The sequence below is a fragment of the Eubalaena glacialis genome, chromosome 4 (genome assembly GCF_028564815.1).
Source record: "Eubalaena glacialis isolate mEubGla1 chromosome 4, mEubGla1.1.hap2.+ XY, whole genome shotgun sequence".
NCBI classification, from domain to species: Eukaryota; Metazoa; Chordata; class Mammalia; order Artiodactyla; family Balaenidae; genus Eubalaena; species Eubalaena glacialis.
In genome coordinates this window covers 14,414,638-14,436,095 of record NC_083719.1, presented here as the reverse complement: position 1 = coordinate 14,436,095, position 21,458 = coordinate 14,414,638, and the positions used below count along the sequence as shown (strand labels likewise).

At 42.9% G+C, this 21,458-nt stretch overlaps 1 protein-coding gene across 1 annotated transcript in view; it reads left to right on the top strand.

Moving 5' to 3' along the window:
• The window catches only part of MYO10 (myosin X), a 212,048-nt gene that overhangs the window by 108,481 nt on the left and 82,109 nt on the right, over positions 1-21,458 (top strand). Inside the window, exons 5-9 of the mRNA XM_061189146.1 lie at positions 10,348-10,482; positions 11,857-11,981; positions 12,470-12,483; positions 12,603-12,687; positions 13,279-13,382. Of these exons, the coding sequence (XP_061045129.1) occupies positions 10,348-10,482; positions 11,857-11,981; positions 12,470-12,483; positions 12,603-12,687; positions 13,279-13,382 (463 nt within the window). The remainder of the gene's footprint in view (positions 1-10,347; positions 10,483-11,856; positions 11,982-12,469; positions 12,484-12,602; positions 12,688-13,278; positions 13,383-21,458) is intronic.

Below are 21,458 nucleotides of genomic sequence, written 5' to 3'. Positions count from 1 at the left end.
ACTCATCAGAATGCTTGTCTGTTGGAGCAAGGTTTTGGTTTTTGCCAGTATGAGAAGATTACCCTAGAATCTCCCAAATTTAAGAATTTTTAATGATTTTAATTGGGTGTTCCTAAAGTTGACCTTTGAATTAGCCACAGAAGTGGGACTTACTATGTTATATGTTGAGGGAATGATAGAAAGGCATGCTTATTTCAATTAATTTTTTGCAGGGGGTGCTGAGGGAAAAGGGTCTTGACATCTGTTTCAGCCAAGTCTTACTCATTTATTAAAATAAACTACCAGATGCCTCACTCTCCAAACACTTACTGCTAGGAACTTCCTAAAAAATATATCAGTAGAGTTTATTACTTTAAAGATATTTGATTGATTGATGATTGATTGATTGAAGTGTAGCTGATTTACAATGCTGTGCCCACCTCTGCTGTACAGCACTGTGACTCAGTTATACACTTATAGACATTCTTTTTTTTATTTTCTTTTCCATTATGGTTTATTACAGGATATTGAGTATCGTTCCCTGTGCTATACAGTAGGAAAAAGATATTTAATTTTTATTGAGTACTTCAAATGGGTCTTATCGCCTGTGTTCTAGTGACATCCTATTGGCTCCTGTTATTAGTACTGGAATCATGTTCTAGTGATGATCAGAACACCCCCGGATGAGATCCAAAGCAGACGTGCTGAGTGCCATGGAACGTCCAAGCCCTTCACTCATGTGTCCTTCTGGGCACTCATTCTTGGAGCTCAGCTGTTACTGAGACCCGACAGTGTTACTAAAACTGCTTATGGGGCTAGAAAGCCATCGAAAACAGATGTCAAAAATCTTCTTTCCCAACTTGTGGCGAAACAGTTATTATTATTTCAAGGGAACGGGAAAGGGTGTTTGGATTTGGGGAGGATGACACATAAGACCCCCCTCTCTGCCCCCGGATTTCCGACCCAGTTGAAAGTAAGGCGCAGGAGGCAGATGGAGTGCCGTATGTCAGCTTTAGACTCCCAGCCAATCGGGAGCCCCGAATTACAGACAGACTGGCCCACCTGGTCGGGGTACAGAGAGGTAACTGGTGGCCAGGACCACTGTCGAAACCAGTTCCCAGATGGGGAGGAGCTGACCAGCCCTTCCCGCCAGTTCACCTGCTAGAGAAACCACCTCCTTTGGGGAGGGAGTGGGGGGCAGACATGCCAGAGGAGGCCCACCTTGAAACTCCAGGAGAGAGAAAGGAGGGCATTTGGGAGGTGCTCACACTGTCCTACGTGGCGTCTGATTGAAGATGGATGAGAAAAAACGGCCAACATTTCCGATGCGCTTGGACGCTGTGCCGTGGACTTTCCAGGCATCGCTCGTCGCTCTGACACGGGCGCTGTCATGATGCCTGCAGGTGCCACGCACACAGCTCCTTTCAGGGATTGTGTTCTTCTTATTGGCAGTGTTTACCCCTTACTCTTGTTCTGGGGTCCTTCGTTTGTAATAAATCAGAATTATATGAATGTGGAAGGTAGAACACGTTCATATTGCCTCTCCCTGCCTCCATCGGCTACTTTCTTAATGGGAAGGGAAGCACCTGGGCAGATACATTCTCTCCTCTTTATTACCTTAACGGTGCTCATGCACTGGGCTGTAGAAACAACTTGGATAGAGGGACTGTCCATTTATCCATTTCAGTAAATATGAATCATTGTAACTTGCAGTTAATCAAAAATGAAGCTAACGCTTAGTATAAAAACAGAGCTTTTAAGAGTCACCTTCCCAATTAATTAACTTGCCTTATACTAGAAGCACTATTTGTGGGCTCTTTTAGATGACTTCACTGAAGTTCAGGAGTTAGAATTTAAGATCACTATTTCAGCATACAGAATATAGTTTGATAAGTTTAACAGAAAGAGTTTAATCTATTTTAGGAAGATCAAGTTGTTTTCCACACTTAGGTACCTAAATATTTGCCATCGATAATTGACTGTGTTTATTACTTTCAGTGGAAAAAATGAGAGCATGACTCATATATCACTTGCTAGACAGAGCAGTTTGGGAAGAAAGTGAAAAATCAAATGAGATCATTGTGCATATATATGTGTGTGTAATAAAACGGAAAGGGGTTGGCATGTTCCTGCCAAAGACTATGGTATTTAAAAAGAAGGCGGGGCTAGCCGGGAGGGAGAAGGAAGAGGGGACCCCAGACAGAAAGCTCTCATTGTGTAATGCTGATGTGAAAAGAGTAACTGTATTTATCTAAAGTAACTCAGGAAACAGCGTCTTTAAGAATAGATTTCTCATTAAAATGTGTTTTGGTTTTTAATAGACCTCTTGCAGTTTTTTTAGTGGGGCTTGGGGCTGTGGGAATTAAGAGAAAATTGAGTATAAAAATAGAAATTGTAGGGTACAGTAGCCCTATTTAGATTTCCTCAGGCATGATCTGCCCCCTGGTGGCTACAATGTGTTACTACTGTCAAAACTTTCATGCTAATTACCTATGAAACCAGAAAATAAGCCTATTTGGAATTAGGCAGGGACCACGTAGATCAGTTTTTCTCTCACTTTACGAGCCTGTGTCACTGCTAGTCTCGTGGATTCTAGTCCAAGCCTTTTTTGTTGGTCTCACTTTCAAGAGTTTCTCTCTCTTAAGCTCCAGTTTTATTTTACCCTTCTTGTGTACGTTTAAGCCAATGCTTATGCTATTATAGTTTCTAAAATATAAATATATGTTTAAAACTTCCATGAGCTTTTTTTAAATCTAACTGACAAGGTCAGATTTTGATCTTGGTTGATCTAGTACATTTTAAGTTAATATCAATTTGGGGCAGGCAGAGTTTAGTCTATTTTGTTTAGTCTGTTTTTCTCTTTTCAGTATATATGAACTTTTAATGTAGTGTCGGCAAGGCCTGTGGTTAATTCATCTGTGCAACTCATTGCCCAGGACAGTGTCTGATAGAAGGGCCAGCATCCAACAGCTGTCAATCAAAGGATGGGTGGGCGGAACAGCTGTTGGTTTAGGACCTCTGCTTGCTTTGCAGAAGTTTTTGTTTTCCAAAAATTGGAGTGATTTTTTTCCTTAACTATGTCTTTTATATTCTGGAATAATAATTGGGTGTTTGGTCTTTTTCTATTCTAATAGTATTTTAGAAATAATTGAATTGGAATAGTGAACAAAACTTGCATCCTGTGCTAGAAGGGCACCAGCCAGAATAAGGCATGGGGCATGCCTCACGCTCATATCAAATGGTAGTTTACCTTGTTAAAAAAGAAAAGACCCAATCACTGCCCTTTGGGAACTTTTGCTCTGATGGGAAGAAACTGATGTAAATAAGTAATTTCAATACAGCCTGCCTAATGCTAAAATAGAAATGTGTACATGGTTGTTCAGAGAAGATGGCAATAGATGCTCAGCAAGGAATCGAAAATATATCTCAGAGAAAGTGACATGTGATCATGAGTCCAGTGGTACGTGGGAACAGCAGCAGGCACAGAGGGGAGGAAGGGCACAGAGGGGAGGAAGCACTTGCAAAAACACATGGAAGAACAAGGAACATATGCAAATAGAAGGTACGCCTGTAAGGTGTGGGATTTGCTAAGGACATGAAGGCACTGGTGTTCGAAAGGCAAAGAGGGAACTGCCATTCATTGAGAAAGACCAGAAGCCTTCTCTGGGGGAGCAGAGGCTCGGAGCTGTTGAGGGACCTGCCAAGGAGACTTGAGCGTGAGCTACAGTCACAGGACATGAACTTCTGTCTCCCTGTGTTAGTTTCGGAACAGAGTCCCACTTCCTGGTGCAGGGGCTCACCTTATGGACTTTGTCCTGCATGCTAAGACCTGCGGACCGAATCCTCTAGGCAGTAGAGAAGTTTCCAAAGTCTTGTAGCAAGCAGTGGAGTGATTACTATATATTTTGAGAAAATCACATGAATCAGGGCAATTTGATTCACAGGATGGAGAATGTCAGGTGTCAGCAGAGGTATCCTGTAAAGGGCCAGGGAGGACATACATATTTTCAGCTCCGTGGCTGAGATCGGCTCCATTACACCTACTCGACTCTGCCCTTGGAGTGCGGAAGTGCTCTTAGATAGAGCGCACGTGAACCGCCAGGCTGTGTTCCAATAAAACTTTATTTATAAAAACACGCAGAAGGGCAGACTTGGGGGCCACAGTTGGCCGATACCCGCACTGGAGGGGAGACTAGCCTGTGGGGTGGATAAAGGGTCCTGTTGCCATCAGAGGCCCTTTCCTTCAGGTGTGTTTTGATCCTTCCTCCCTGCTTTCCTGGGCACTTTGCTCCACCTTTGAGCCTCACTGCCCCTGATTCTTGGACCTCTTTTTTTCTACTGGATCATTGGCATCATCACTCAAAAATTTCTAGTATGTTCCATCTTTGGGAAAAAAAAAAAAAGATGCATCTTTGTCTCCACCCCCCCCCCCCTTCTCCACACGTTGCCCTGCCCTCCTCTGAGCTGCTCCATCATTCTGGTTTCTCCCTCATTCTCTGGGCTCCTCCGTCATCTTCCATGTCCTCATCTTCTGACCAGCCAACCTTTCCTTCTCTGCGTCTGCATGACTCCCCAGACTTCAGTGCCTCCCCTGCCGACTTCTCCTCTGAGTTCCACACGTGTGTCCAGGCACCCTGAGGCATCATCACAGAGGTGTCTGATGGGCATCTCAGGGGTGGCACCTCGTCAGTCCCTCCTAAGTTTCTCCCAGAAACATGTTCCTCCTCTCGTGCTTCTCATTCTTAGCAAGTGGACTCTCCATCCTACCAGGTCCCAAGCCTGAGATCCAGAAGTCATTCTTGGATCTAAAAGTCACCCTGCCCCCAACAATTAAGGTCAAATTACCTACGGTAAACTGTACCAATCTCATATATCCAGTTCGATGAGTATTGGTAAACGTGAACTGCTGTGTTACCAGCGCCCATGCAGGGGACATGGGTTCTATCCCTGGTCCAGGAAGATCCCACATGCAAGCTCCCTGGGCTCTCCCGAGTCATTCCCCCGCTTCCCTGTCATTTACCAACCACCCAGACCAGGGCTGTCAGCCGTCCCCTCCCTCCTCCCTCCACCGTCTATCTGGGGGCTGCTGGCTTCTCTTTGCTGCCCCCTCCCCTTACCCTCTGCCCTCACTTCCTGCTTCCTCTCTTATCTCCCTCGATCCACCCTCCTCACTCCATACTCCTCACCGGGTGATTCTTTAAAACCTTGACCCCGATCATGACGCTCTCCTGCTTAAAAACTGTCTTGAGACTTTCCATTCTGCCTACGAAAAATTCTCAGAACTTTTAATATGGTCTCTGAGGCCCCATATCAGTGCTTTGGTTATTTTTCTTTCCCTTTTTCATTTTCACGATTTAAAAAGTTTTTTTTTTTTTACGGTATCAACTCATTTTGGTTCATCCGGGTGAACGTGTTTTCTCTGAAGCCCATGTTTGTGTATGTGGTCACGTTGGCGCCAAGGGTTAGGACTGTAGCTGCCACAGGCTAATGAGAAAAACGCAGGACTGGATATGTAAGTGATGTGTTCGCTGTAAGCGAAGGTGAATTAACACCATGATTGCTGTATGAGTTAATGTTTTATCGAGGCTGTAATAAAGGAACCAGGTGGAATACGTGACTCATCGCAGCGCCCGTGGTGGAAGAGGCTGCCGGGCTCACAGGAGAAGCAGTGGACAGTCTCAGTGCCAGGAGCGCTTCAGTTTGCGCAAAACAGCATTAACCAGGGGGTTAGGTTAGTCTTGTTAATTTGGATTTTACTGGTGTTACATTTTGTTTGTATTTAATTATGTAATTTATTCTGGCTTTATAGTTCTGTGGTATGGTAAGCAAAGGAGTATATACTTAGTCATTATATCATTATAATGCTATAATATACATGCTATATTATCACATAGCGTGTATAAGCGGGTTCACCAAGCAGTTAACTCAGTTCTGTCACTGCCAACCAGGAGGCAGCGTCAGATCCCCCAGGTTGTTAAGGGCTCAGTCCTACAAGACTGCCACTCTCTCCACTTCAGATGCCAGTCATGTTGTCACCTGTGCTTCTGACCGACCAGCTCTAGGTTGGAGCTTCCAACGACCCCCTCCTTGGGTTTGATTAATTTGCTAGAGCACCACACAGAACTCAAACATTTTTACTTCCTAGATCACCGCTGTACTATAAAAGGATATAACTCAGGAACCGCCAGATGGAAGAGATGCACACAGCATGGTGTGGGAAAGGTGGAGGCGCTTCCCTGCCCCCTCCAGGGAGCCGCTCTCCACCTCCACGTGTGCACCAACCCAGAAGCTCTCTGAATCCTGTCCTTTTGGGGTTTATGGAGGCTTCATTACATAGGCTTGACTGATTGATTAAATCACTGGCCATTGGCAATGAAACTCCATCTCCAGCCTCTCCCCTCTCCCCTATTGAAAAGAACCAGTTCCATACTTGACTGGAAAGCAGTGGCCTCTGAGTGGGACCCCAGCCCCTTCCCTTCCCTTCCCGACTGGCTGTGCAGGCTGCTTTCCCTTCCCCCAAGGCTCCAAGCCCTTTCCTCAAGCAGGAAAGGGAGGGTCTCCCTCCCCTCCCCGCTCCTTTCCCCGTCCTTCAGTTTTCACCCAGATAACTCCTGTGCGTGTCTCTGCATTTCAGTCTAAATGTCATTTCCCCAGAAAGGCCTTCGCTGAACCTGAGCCCTCCATCTAAATTATGAATCCTCCCATCCCCTGAGATTTATACTTGACAGCATTAACTGTAATTTGTGATTCTTTGATATCTCCTGCTGCTGCTGGGTCATAAATACTGTCCATGGCCATTTGTTTCAGGAGTGTTTTCCCAGCCCTCAGTGCAGCCTGACACATAGCAAGCACATGGATCCTTCGGGAAGGAAGGAATACCTGTGGAGATGCTCCTTCTCCATTGCTTTAAAGATCACGTTTTGTGACCTTCAGTAAATGTTTTCATGAGGAATGTTAAAGTCACAGGCAGGGGAGGGGAGGAAGAGGAGGAGAGTTAAATAAAAGTGAGTCCTGTTACCTTGACGTTAATGTCTGGGGACATCTGGCATATTTCTGGGTTTTAACAATTCGTGAGTTATTTATATTCTTTGCCTTGTTCATGCCACACTTCCACAACCTCGTATATACAGTCAACTTTTTCATCTCCTGGTGCAGTCCTATCTGAATTATGTGACATTGCTTTCAGGAGTAGTACTTCCCAACCCTGGCTTCATAGTAGAGTCATCTGGAAATTTTTAAAAAATACTGATGACTGAGTTCTACCCTTACAGGTTCGGATCAGGGACACAGCGGGTCATTCTCATGTCCAGCCAAGTTTGAGAGCTACTGTTGTACAAATCCGAGTTTCATTTTTGTTTCAAGTTTTACTTACGTATCAAAAAAGATGTACTTAAAGAAGATGCTTGAAGAAAATTTGCTACAATGAGAAAAAAAAGTGGGCTGAAGCTGGAGGTAGATCAGTATCCTTGACGGGTGAAGGACAATGCAAATCTTGGGTTTTCTTCTCCTTGACGAGTCTCTGCTGTCCAATTTGAACAGCTTTTTCTCCACGGCTGTATTATTACCGTGTTCATCAGAGTAGGCTAATCGCTGTGCTAATTGCTGTAACATCCCCCAAATCTCAGAGGCATAACACAGGAGTGGCTTATTTCTTGCTATTTCACAGCCCCACGTGGGAAGGTGAGAGACTTGACTTTATGCCACACATCGCTTTGTTTTGGAGATGTGCCACCCTGAGGGCACCCAAACGGCAGGCCTGGATGGCAGGGAGCCCAGAGGACCATGAGGGTGTTTAGCCACCCGACGTGGAAATAGCAGATACCCGCCTTACTCAATTCAGCCGCCTTCTTGTTGAGTTGGCCACGTTCGGTCCTGGTTACCCATCGCTGCCCTTCCTGCAAGGGAGGTTGAAATGCCATCCACCTCTGAGTGCTGGAGGATACAGAGGTGGGTTTGGGGACCGTGTAAAACATGACTTCTGCCTCATACGTTACAACTAGAGAACGTCTCCCTTTCGGTTTTGTTTGTTTTAACAAAATTTAACTGCTAGGTAGATGGGATATATGTTTTTAAGTATCAAGAATTATTTAAATCTCTTCTTGCAACTTTCTCTTAGTTTCTGCTACTCATTCAGTGCCCCCTTGCTGAATGTCTCCTCTGTGCCAGCCCCCAGGCTAGGCAGGTGCCAGATACGCAGAGATGAATGCTCAGCCCCGCCCTGGGAAGATTCTGGTTGCTGATAACAGAAGAGCCCACCAGAGCTGGTGTCACTTGTGTGGGCCTTGATTATCTCAGACAGCAAGGCAGGGGCGGGGTCAGGGTTGTGGGTTCAGCCACTCCCACTGGGCGCTTCTCTGATTGTCTTGCCTTTTGCTTTCCAATCTCAAGATAGCTGTGGATTCCCAAGTATTTGTCGTCTGCAGCCAGCGGGACGTTCTGTCTGGTCTCTTTGTGTGTGTGTGTGTGCCTGTGTGTGTGTGCACACGTGCATACCTCCCCAGGAGCCTCAGCACACTTGACGTTAAGTCTCTTTGGCTGGCATCCTGACACCTGCCCACGGCCAACCACCGTATCACCTGCGCAGGGAATGGAATGACCGTGATTGGCCTCGATCAGTGGAGATTCCCCTGGGCCTGCAGCATCCAGCAGGGCGCTGACGGTGTCACCTCTGAGTCATTTCCTCTCCTTTATTACATGTGCTTAATCATTCACCGTGTTATCTGCAAAATTCCTCTTTCGTAACCTCCTAGCTCCTGACACTCAGCTGGGGCTGCTGCGTTAGAACCTGTGGAGGCCTCTTCTGTTTATCTCCGCCCTTGAGCAGTTATGAACCTGCTACCCTGTGATAGTGTTGGTGTTCGTGTACCGTTACTTATGCCGTGGGTTTACTTCTCTCGTAAGTTCTTTGCCCTTCTACCGCTTCTGTTCTCCCTGTGGTACCGAGCAGGGTGCCTTGCACAAAACTGATTGAGTCTCTCCTTCCAGATCTCTCATCTCCATCTCTTCCCTTTCATCTCCAGCCTGGTTGTACTTGTCCGTGGCCTGACCACCACATGCCTAGATCATAACAGCAGCTGGTCTCCCTGAGGGACCTGCAGTCCTTCTGGAGCGCGACCTCAGAGCTGTGTTCCTCACGGGGGTGACCTTGATGGGCTTGGCCTTCGCCTTCTGTCTCCTGTGGTGGCCTCAGAACCATCGACCCCGATCCTTTTGCCCTTTCTCTGCCGCCTCTGGTCTCGGTCCAGTTGACCGAACCAGAATCCCACCCCTGTAGACCTCCCGCAGCTCCTCTGGCCTCTCGGCTTTCGTTCGCAGGGTCGTCTGACCCCGAATCCTTCCGCTTTCCTCTTTGCCTGGCTGACGTTTGCCGGCCCTTTATGACACAACTCAGATCCCATTAACTCCTCTCATTTGCCTCGCCCCCCACTCTCCCCAGCTCCAGCGCCCCGAGGTTGCTTTGTTCACTTTTCGTTAATCATCGCGGAAGCAGCATCTCTGCAGGACGCTGGATGCTGACAGACCTGCTGTTCAATTCTGACCCGGGCCTTTAGCCGCCACCTGCCTCATGGGATTATTATGGGAATAAAGTGCCCAAGTGCGGGTCGAGTACCTGCAGGTTCATTCCCTTGTCCCTTCACTATTCATGAATGATTGCATTTTTGTGCTTATTTACCAGGAAGACACCACAAACATGTTCATTTGTTCATTTAACAGACGCTTACTGAGTGACTGCCAGCATCCAGGCACTGTTGAGGGGTCTGTGACACTTGAGTGAACAAAACACCAATCGCGGCCTTTGCAGAGCTGAGCTGCCATGAAAGGCACTGTCCCTCTTATTACCTGAGCCTCGTGAAGGTGGTACCTCCTGTGTAGGCTGAGGGAGTCATTGGCAACACAGAGGCCACGCAGCTGGCGGGAGGAGGGACTCTTCTCTGTAACTCAGCACTTTGAGCTCTTTCCCACTGTTCAAGAGTTGTACAGAGTGAAGTACGTCAGAAAGAGAAAAACAAATAGTGTATATTAACGCATACATGTGGAACCTAGAAAAATGGCACAGATGGACCGGTTTGCAGGGCAGAAATAGAGACACAGATGCAGAGAACAAACGTATGGACACCAAGGGGGGAAAGCGGAGGGGGGCGATGGTGGTGGGATGAACTGGGAGATAGGGGTTGACATGTATACACTGATGTGTATAAAATGGATGACTAATAAGAACCTGCTGTATAAAAAAAATAAATAAAATTCAAAAATTCAAAAAAAAAGTTGTTCTGTGGACGAATTGGACTGATACTGGCCAAGCTGGGGGGTTTTGTTTTTTGTTTTGTTTTTAATTAGAAGCACAAATTTCTGCATGTTGTCTTTCAGTGGTGAAAGCGGGGCAGGTAAGACCGAAAGCACTAAGTTGATCCTCAAGTTTTTATCAGCCATCAGTCAGCAGTCTCTGGACTTGTCCTCGAAGGAGAAGACATCGTGCGTTGAACAAGCCATTCTTGAGAGCAGGTATTTGGCTATCGTGTGTCTCGTTTCCAACTAATAGGATTCACTTTCCTCACCGTTTGGCTTATTTAAGGAAGAGTTGAAACTCGGGGCGCTCTCTTCTCTTTTTCTTGACTTGGCTTTCATGATTCCTCAAGGAAAAGTCTCCACACACACACAGCGATGTCTAATGACCTGAGCCCCCATCGCTGCACCACGTTTGAGTTGGTGGCTGAGTGAGTGAGGCACATCCTGCAGCTGCCTCTTACCTGGCAGCCCTTGACTGGCTGTTGGGAGGCCTCGTTATCGGCAGAAATTCCAGCCTCCGTCCACCACATCACAGAGGGCTTGGTGGCTGTATAGCCTCTCATGTTGCAGAACAATGCCACGTCAATGGCAGTGACCTCAGAGCTTTGAAAGAGGGCCATGGTGCAGTAGCCTCTGAAATTCTAATTAAAATGTGTAATTGCCCTGTGTCTGATTGGTGCCTTGTAAGGTTTTAGAACCAGTAGGGACTTTACAGGTCCTATTACTTAGAAATTAGTCCAGGAGTCAGCAAACTTCAGCCTGACGCCGATGTCCTGCAGCCTGTTCGGGTTTTGTTTTTTTAGCCTTCAAAATTTATTTTTTAAATTGTGCTAAAATACACATAACAAAAAATGTATAACTTTCAATATTTTTCGGGGTACAGCTTAGTGGCGTGAAGTACATTCGCATTGTTGTGAAGCAGTCACCACCATCCGTCTCTAGACCGTTTTCATCTTCCTCCTTCGGCCTGTTTTGATAAATAAAACTTTATAGGAACACAGATACCCTCGTTTGTGTATTGTTTACAGCTGCTTTCGAGCTCTAGTGGCAGAGCTGAGTAGCTGCATCAGAGGCCACATGGCCCACAAAACCAAAAGTATTTACTGTTTGATCCTCTACAGAAAAAGATGGCTGACCCCTGACCTAGTCTGACCACATTTTACAGTCGGAGGAGACCCAAGGAAGTTGTATGTTCCCCCGGGACATACAACAAATGGGTGAAATTTCCAGGGCTGGGACTTTTTCACTTCCTAGAATTCAAGCGGGGGCTTTCCCTGTGCAACCCCTGGCTCGCGTATATAAGCTAATCTGTATGGGGACCAGCCATCGTGGTCTCCTTGACTCTCTGTAGCATCCTCTGCCCGCACACCCAGCTGCGAGTTCTCTGCCCCGAGATGGACGCGTATTATAAACCCATTTCAGCAAGTGCTGGGGAAATCTGGCTCTTGTGTAAATAAACATGATCGCCATTGGTCCCTTTGATTTCAGATTTTTCTTGCAGTTGTCTGCTTTGCCATCGGTGAGGACTGTCGTTGCCAGTTTTAGATGGACCCTAATTAACACTCGCTACTGTCCTGGCTTCTTTCACAGCCCCATCATGGAAGCCTTCGGCAACGCCAAGACTGTGTATAACAACAACTCCAGTCGCTTCGGGAAGTTTGTTCAGCTGAACATCTGCCAGAAGGGAAATATCCAGGGCGGGAGAATCGTAGATTGTATCCTGTTTCGTTTAGCTTTTGGTCTATAGTACTGTGACTTTCTAGTGGAAACTGTTCTTGCTTATCCTAAGGACCGATATAGGATATGGAACGTTTCTTTCTGGTTCTACCTAGTTACTTCTCCAGTATTACTGTGCTTGACCTGTTAATTATCCTAGGAGATAAGGAACCATCTTTCTTTGGGGAAGTTCTGATATCATGTCCCTAATCTGCAAATTTGGACTCCTAACCAAACATCATATATTTGTTGTTTGAAATCAATTCTTTAACTAGTGTGATACTTCCTGGGTACATGTGTCACGTCTGAAATTGGATTTTGATGAAACAGTCTGTTCTGTTTGCTTACCTTTTGCACCAGAAGTCTCAATGTCCAAGACACAGGAAATTGTAATTACTTGGGCAACAAAGAATAGAAAACTAAAGACTAATTGAGCCTCTTGTATCCTTGTTTTGTTCCTTGACTTGCCATTGCTTCTCACATGAAGATTTATTAGAAAAAGTAAGTAAACGTGATTTAATTCACATTCTCTCTCACAATAACTGTTTTCGGCAATTACTGGCTCATGGTCATTAAGCAGAGGAAACATCTCTGAACAGAAATCTGATTTCTCTTCACAGAACCGAGTAGTAAGGCAAAATCCCAGGGAAAGGAATTATCACATATTCTATGCGCTGCTGGCAGGGCTAGAGCATGAAGAGAAAGGTGAGTGATGGGACAGCTGCAGAGACATACGCGCTAGCAGCTCATTTTGCCTTTAAACCCATCTGTGAATGAGGAGACATCTGTTTGGACTTTGTTGCTCTTCCACCAATTGAAACGAAATGTGTGAGATGACCAAAGACACTGCGTTCATTTAGAGCCAGATAACGTAGGGGGAAAATCATCAATAGAGAAATCGTGAATTCTTTTGGTTTGTTTTGGAATCTTAGTTCTTTTCTGATTTAAAGAATATTTGTGAAAAATACATAATGTGTTACAACTGGTTTTACTTTTAAGTCACACCCAAATAACGCTAATTTCTAAACATTTGAATTTTAAAAATCCATTCAGCACAGGATCCTCATCAGTTACTTCCTTCAGTAACATTTTCTTCCATCCCATCGAATTTAATAATTCTGTTTTCCCTAGATGATGATTAAGAGAGAATGTTTTAATCTTAATAGTGGACCATTAGGAGCATAGAATTATTTTTGTACTTTAAAAAATAAAGTTGCAAAGTGAAAGCTCTTTTAAATTATGTCTTACCCTGGCCAGTCAAATACTGATGTTGTGTTTTTCTTTTTCTTTTTGTAGAAGAATTTTATTTATCTGTGCCAGAAAACTACCACTACTTGAATCAATCTGGATGTGTAGGAGACAAGACAATCAGTGACCAGGAATCCTTTAGGGAAGTTATTGTAAGTTACTTTCCTATTTTCCTTTATTAAAGGTGACCAAAAAAAGAAAAAAAGAAAGTGACAGCTTTCATTTCTGCTTCAAAAAAATTTTTTTAATAAAAAAAGAAATCACATTTGTACCGCTGTGCGAGAATAGGTCCTTTCTTCCTGTTCCAAGTCATGGAAGGGAATCCTCTCTCTTTAGAAGATGGGTGAATGTCTGACATTGAGGACGGATGGGTGGTTGGCTTGGAATAGCGGTCAGAAAAGCAAAACAAAAAAATCACAGGTTTGGGACCGGAGCAAGCAGATCCTCTGTTTCAGGGCTTACAATTAAAAATTTTTTTGAATAATTGGTTCTACAGTTAAAAAGAAATCTGTCAACAATTAGACCAGGTGACTGTTCGGGTCTCATCCTGTTCTCATAGACTTATTCTGGTAACCGATTCTGATCACACAGAAGTAGTCGTTTTAAGACTCTGCAGTGTGGACCTGTGCGGTTTCCTGCAGTTCTCAGATTTCCCGGGACTTTGTTATAAAGTGACTGCATTTAGGAAGCCTGGTCATCGAGCATTATTAGCAGCCCCACCAGACTGAGTGGGGCTGGTAGATTTCATCAGCGTGGTCTCAGTTCCTTTGCCAGAGTTGTTAGTTCAGCATTTGGAGTCAGCGGATCTAGAGCTGATTCATCATAAATGCAGCTAACACCGACTGAGCGCCTGCTCTGTGGACTTACCATCTCTCTGCTTCTAACGACCCTGTGAGGGTAGAACTATGGTTGTCTATGTTCTGTGACTCAGAGAGGTTGGTGACCAGTCTAACCACACACAGCACCTAATAGAGCCTGTATCTAGACACAGTCTAACTAACTCCAAATCCCACACTCTAACCAGGAGGCAGGTAGGTAGTCACTGCTTTACGTGCACCCAGATTTGTCTTTCTAGTTGTTGTCGACAACTTGGTTCTATATCCCCATTTACTTTTCTAGATTGTTCATAAGAATGCCTCGTGGAATGAAATCAAAGTATATTTTTAAATGGATATATATCACACATCATTTCCCCATATCTAATGTATGTATCCTTAAACTGAAAATGAAATTAAAAACAGACGAGGCTATAATATCGTGATCATCTTCCCCTCAGCCTTTCTTTTAAAGATGTTGCATTCTGCCATTTATAACATAGAGGGGTGTCTCTGTCATCTCTCATTCCTTCATCCTATTAACAAAAAGCCTCCCGCTGACAGCACCTTTTGCTGTGTACCTACCCTAGGCGGCATAGGATTTGGCCCTGCAAATTGGACTTTAAGAGATGTTTAAGTATTGAAAATTTTCTTTCTCAATTTTATTTTGGCGCCCTGGACTTCTTTAACTACACGAGCTTTCTCCATTTACTTTGTGATGGAAGGTGGTTGTTTGCAGTGGTAGACAGACTCCCAATTATTCAAGTTGCAGTGTCACTGCAGGGCCATACTGACTAGCTCACTGGCCACAGTGAGCCAGTGGGCAGGGAGGCCCTCCCTCGTCCTGGGAGTGCCTGGAGAGAGGGTACTCTGATGGCTTCCTCTTGGGGCATTGTTTTCTGATTCAGAATTGTTTGCTCTTTCTGGTAGCTACAAGGAAGCTTGTGGAGCTTGGCCTGTTTTCAGTGATTGCTAGCTTTTATTTTTAAATTGAAATGGTAGGTTTTGGCATTTGAAATTTGGTCCTACGATGAAAGGACATGTCATCTAGAAAGGAAGAAAAATTTACACATGAAATTGACATAATGAATGTACACAACAGACTTACAAGAATTCTATTTATAGATTCTTAAATATTTACTTTGCAATTACTTTTTAGTGTCCATATATATAATCCCTACATTCTGCTAAAGAAATAAAGACGATTGGGATAGATAATGCTGTTGTTTTATCATGTAATTTGTCTTTACTTCCTTCCAAAATCAAATACCATTTTAAATTTGTATCTTCATACTTTAATTCCATAAAGCTCCTTTTCCCAGAGGTTTTGGGATTAAAGGAAGGGAAGGGACCACATTCTATTGGGACTCAAGGACATCTGTTTGAAGAATGTGTTAAAATGTGAACGGAGAGAGATTATTTCTGTGAATTACATATGAAAATGTCACCTCTGGTATTTTCAGCTACTAAAAAAAACACCCCATTATTCCTTTTTATCAACTTTAATGTCAGTGTACTCTGGCAATAGGACCTTTCAAGAATTTTGCTTATTTCATTAAGAATTCATGTATTTTTAGAATTCCTTATTGACACCAACTGACATTAATATAAATATGTACCTGTGAGGGATCCTGAGCCATTTTAAGGAACCTAGTTTTTCCTGGGGCGGAGATGGTGAACATATGCTAAATTTCATAGCCATTTTTTTTGCAGCCTTCCAAGTTGCACTATAAATTGCTGAGTCAGGATGAAGCTATTTCAAGTCAGTAGTAACAACTAATTTATTTTTACTGCCTGTGTTTGACCCACCAGAATGGTGGCTGATGAAATGCGTGGGGGAGTAACAAGAGTCTTTGATGAGTGATAATCTCTTCATTCTTTGACTCCACAAATATTGAATGTTAATGGCGTGCCTGGCCATGGACCAGGACTGGGGTTTCCTGAGCATTTAGGTCTTACTGGGTGCACCCATGGATTTTTGATGGTGTGAGCACATGCATCCATAAGTTGACTCCTCGTGAGTCAGATATTATAAAGATTTAAAGGGCTCTCAGCCATAAAAAAAGAACAATATAATGCCATTCGCAGCAACATGGATGGACCTAGAGGTTGTCATACTGAGTGAAGTAAGTCAGACAGAGAAAGACAAATACCACATGATATCGCTTATATGTGGAATCTTAAAAAAGGCTGCAAATGAACTTATCTACAAAACAGAAATAGAGTTACAGATGTAGAAAATAAACTTATGGTTACCAGGGCATGTTGGGGGGAGGGATAAATTGGGAGATTGGGACTGACGTATGCACACTACTATATATAAAATAGATAACTAATAAGGACATACTGTATAGCACAGGGAACTCTACTCAGTACTCTGTAATGGCCTATATGGGAAAAGAATCTAAAAAAGAGTGGGTATATGTATACATATAACTGATTCACTTTGCTGTACACCTAAACTAACACAACATTGTAAATCAATTATACCCCAATAAAAATTAAAAATAAATAAATAAAGGGCTGACTTTATATCTCAGTTTTGCCACAGTTAAAAACTTCAGTCTCGGGCTTCCCTGGTGGTGCGCGGTTAAGAATCCACCTTCCGGGCTTCCCTGGTGGCACAGTGGTTGAGAATCCGCCTGCCAATACAGGGGACACGGGTTTGAGCCCTGGTCCAGGAAGATCCCACGTGCCGTGGAGCAACTAAGCCCATGCGCCACAACTACTGAGCCTGTGCTCTAGAGCCCACGAGCCACAACTACTGAGCCCACGTGCCACAACCACTGAAGCCCGCGTGCCTAGAGCCCGTGCTCCACAACAAAGAGAAGCCACTGCAATGAGAAGCCCGTGCACCACAACAAAGAGTAGCCCCCGCTCGCCTAGAGAAAGTCTGTGCGGAGCAACGAAGACCCAACTCAGCCAAAAATAAAATAAATTTAAAAGATAATAATAAAATTAAAAAAATTTTAAAACCCCAGTCTCGTTCAGTGTTGGAAAATATGGGAGTAGAAGCAAATTTTATATTATAAAATAACATCATCTTGCCTAATATAAAATTACACAATGAATTACCAAAGAACTTAACTTGTGATTTACTGTGCCCAGAACAAGCCTCCCCCCACACCATTTTATTCATTTCACTTGTTCACGACTCACCTGAGGTCCCTTGGCTCCCTTGGATGGCGCTCCCCACCTCACCGCTGAGACCCTGCGTGGATGTATCTTTTGGACCTGAAATCCGTCCCTCTTCCCTGTTTGTTTCTAGCGTGAAAAGCCTGCCTTCCTTCCTTTCGTCCTTAGCGGTTGGGATTCTATCATGTATTTGTCGTCACCACCCCGCCAGGCACACACCTTCACAGTCACCTGTTTTCTATGTGCTTAATAAAGACTTTATTGAAAACATTTTGTATAACTTTGTGCCAGTTTTATAACTAAATTGCTATTTAGCGCTTCTGAACTGTGCTGAGAATTTCCCAGGTTTTTTTTTTGAGTCTTGAGCCATATTGTTGAGAAAAGATAATTATAAGGAGGCTTAACAACAGTGTAAACCTACTATATTTCAATAAAAAATTTTTTAAAAAAGAAGGCTTAAAGGGGCTACTCTTGCCAAAGGGGTGGAGACTGCTACTAAAAAGACTATAAATAGGACAGTAGGAGACAATGAGTAGACTCTTGCTGGCGGGTTTAGCCGCTGTGCCCACGCTGGCGATAATTGTTTGCAGCCATTAAATTACCCCATGGTCTGATAAATGCAGTTGCCACTTGTCACCACACTCCTAACTAATTAACTAATTCACTTAGAGTTAAACTTGAAAGTGAAGAAGTCACAAATTTGTTCATACAGTAAGCCCATTTTATTCACTTGCTTTCATATCTCCATATGTAATCTTTGTATGTATTTTCAGAACTTAACCAAGAATTTTTTTCACAGATTATCTTTTGATATTTTTCATTCTACAGTTTGAAATTGTCTGCTACTGGGAACTAATGTTTTGAAGATCCTTTTTTTTTTTTACACAGGTATAGAGGAGATTTTTTTTTTTTTTAGTTGAAGTGTAGTTGATTTACAATGTTGTGTTAGTTTCTGGTGTACAGCAAAGTGATTCAGCAAAGTGATTCAGTTGTACATATATAATATATTCTTTTTTGTGTTTTCCATTATGGTTTATTACAGGGTATTGAAGATGGTTCCCTGTGCTGTACAGTAGGACCTTGTTTATCTATTAGTTTGTATCTACTAATCCCAAGCTCCCACTCCAACCCTCCCCTGCGCCCTCCCCCCTTCCCCCCACCTGTGGCAACCACGAGTCTATGGAAGAGCTTACTTCTTTAGTGTTATATAGAGTCCAGGCAGGTGACTTAAACTGAAAATTTTCATTTCTGTGGTCATCCTAAAATGAGCTTAGAAAATTTTTATAAATTAGTGTTGAATACGTCTTGTGATACATGAGGAAAACTTTAGTCATAGAAAGGGAAAATATTTACTTTTTCACAGCATAGGTGCTTTATAATTATTTTGCTGAGGTCTGATTTGGTCCTTACCACTGTTTTAAAAGTCTTGAGCATAATAAATAATCTGTATTTCTTAGCCATATTTCTTTGCTTTTAGAATAAGTAAATTTGAATAATTATTTTCCCATAGGCTTTTAAAGATTGATAAGCACTAGGCTAATAGTTCTTCTTCTTTGTGTCAGTTTCTGTCTGTACCCATGAAATGATAGTCTTCTCTACCTTGGTTAAACAATTCATTGTCTTTTAATTTTTTGTAGTCAATTTTATTGCGTTATAATGTACCTATAATAAAATGCCCTCATGGAAAGTGTATAAAGTGAATTTTTAATTTATGCACCCATATACCCACAACCACAGTCAAACCGAAGGACAGTTCTACACCCTAAAGGTTGCTTGTCCCCCTTCCTAGACAATCCCAGCCCCAGCCCCGGCCCTAGGAAACCTAGGAAAGTGTGTCTTTTCTAGAGTTTCCTGTAAATGAAATCATACAGAATCTATTCTCCTGTGTCTAGCTTCGTTCACTCATCCAAACCACACATCACTCAATTCTTTCTTTTTCTGGTGAGTAGTATTCCACTGAATAGACAGCAATCTATTTACCCATTCATCCAGTAAGAGACTTGGTTGTTACAGTAAAAACATGTCAGCAACATTAAAAGACATCATCGAATGCAATGTCCATTAACCTACCAGCAGTAACATGGCAACTATTTTTAATTTTGTAGATTTTCTTCCCAGATGATTTTCTTGAAAAAATTAGTTACAAAAATAATTTTTTACTTTTTATATACAGCTATCATAAATATCGTTTCTATGTAATGTTCATAATTTCCTTTAAAAACTATATACTGTTCTAACAAGTTTATTTGCTATATTGGACTTGTCTGATTGTAGGAGAGCTAGGTTTTTTTTTCTCTCTGAAAGTGTTGTTAAGAAAACACTGTAGTGAATATTTTACAAAACTTTCTTTCCTGTTGAGATTTTCCTCAGAACAAATCTCCAGTGTTGCAGTGAAGGGAGATTACACAGGAGATGGACTTTCTAAGGACACAAAAAGAAAAAATCATAGAGCTGGATAGACAGTAAGTTCCTAGACTTTGGGTTCATCAGGCCTGACTTTGAATCTTGGTTGTGTAACCCTGAGAAAGTTAAGTAACCTCTCTGAACATTATAAGATTATGTACATATGTGGCCCAGCACAATGCTGCCCCATAATCTTGTTTTCCAAAAAGATTATACTAACTTATACTACCAGTGACCAGTGCATATATACCTCACTTTCACCCATTTTATCATTCAGAAAAATTTTTGCTAATTTAATAGAAGTTATCTCATTTTCTTCAATTTGTGCATGTTGGATTTCTAGGAAGGAAAACATTTCTCTGTGGATTTGCATTTCCTCTTATAAGAAGTGCCTATTTTATTTTCATTGCTCATGTGTCTCTTAATATAGCTATTGCTCCTTGCCTTACAATTTTTTTCTTTTAATTCTGTTTCCCTGTCTGTTGTTTTTGCCCTTTGTTTCTGGCTTTGTTTTTTTCCTTGTAAAGAAATTAAACTCTTCACATTTTAAAATCAGTCATTTCCTTTTGCAGTTTCTATGGCTTCAAAGTGCTCTGTGGCTTCCTTCTTCCCCATCTCCTGTGGTCATTGTAACAATTATGGGTCCGAGTTCTCTTTGTAGCTTATGTTCATCAGTATAGCCAGCGATTCTGTCCTCAGTTGTGTGTTCACGCGTGTGTGCGGTGTGTGTGTGTTGGAGGTGGGGTATTTAGCTCTTTTTCTGATGAGAATATGGCTTCCAACTCATAAGAGAAAATGAGCAAATCTTAGATCTGATTCAGAAGATGCCTGGCTTCAGCTTAGATGCTTGTTGGGGAACAAAGCCCCTGTAGGTGCCTGTTTATTTTTATTTTTCCCAAATCAGCATTATGTTAACTTCCATTTAGTATCCAGAGACCAAAATAAGACTTGAAAAATCCTTTGGAGAAATGGAAAATAACGATGTGATGACTGTGCAGGGAAGACAGATCTAGATCCACTCAGGTTTTCCATCAGCATCTCTTATAAAAGGAACAGTAGACTCTCCTATCTGTGCAGCCCCTGATAGAGAATTTCATTCCACCTACTGCCTTTAAAATGAAGACAAGTCCCCAAAGTTTACACTAGAGGAGTCTCATGAAGTATCCCCCCCACCACCATTTTTTATGTGTAGGAAAATAATAAATGTTCCATTACATTTTGATACATGTAGAAAAAGTATTTCTTTGTCACCATCATTACTGTGACTCTGGGGTAATTCTTTTGTGGCATAAATAGGAGTTTTGTATGTAAGGCAGGTATTTACTTTTATCTTACTGATTGGGTTATCTCTAAGTATTCTACAATTCTTTCTTAATGTCACGCTTTTCTTTTCTGTGTACCCGTGTAAAGTCTTTATCATTTAAAAGTGAGGGGGCGGGACTTCCCTGGTGGCGCAGTGGTTAAGAATCCGCCTGCCAATGCAGGGGACACGGGTTCGAGCCCTGGTCCAGGAAGATCTCACATACCCCGGAGCAACTAAGCCCGTGCACCACAACTACTGAGCCTGCGCTGTAGAGCCCGCGAGCCACAACTACTGAGCCTGCGTGCCACAACTACTGAAGCCCATGTGCCTAGCTCCCGTGCTCCGCAACAAGAGAAGCCACTGCAATGAGAAGCCCGCTTGCTGCAACTAGAGAAAGCCCGCGTGCAGCAACAAAGACCCAACGCAGCCAAAAATAAATGAATTAATTAATAAATCTTTTAAAAATCTTTAAAAAAGGGGGCATACATCTATTTCTTGCTTTCTTGCCTTGAGAATAATACTTAATAACTTTACTGAGTAATGAGCATTTTTCATTTTCTTTAGTATGAAAA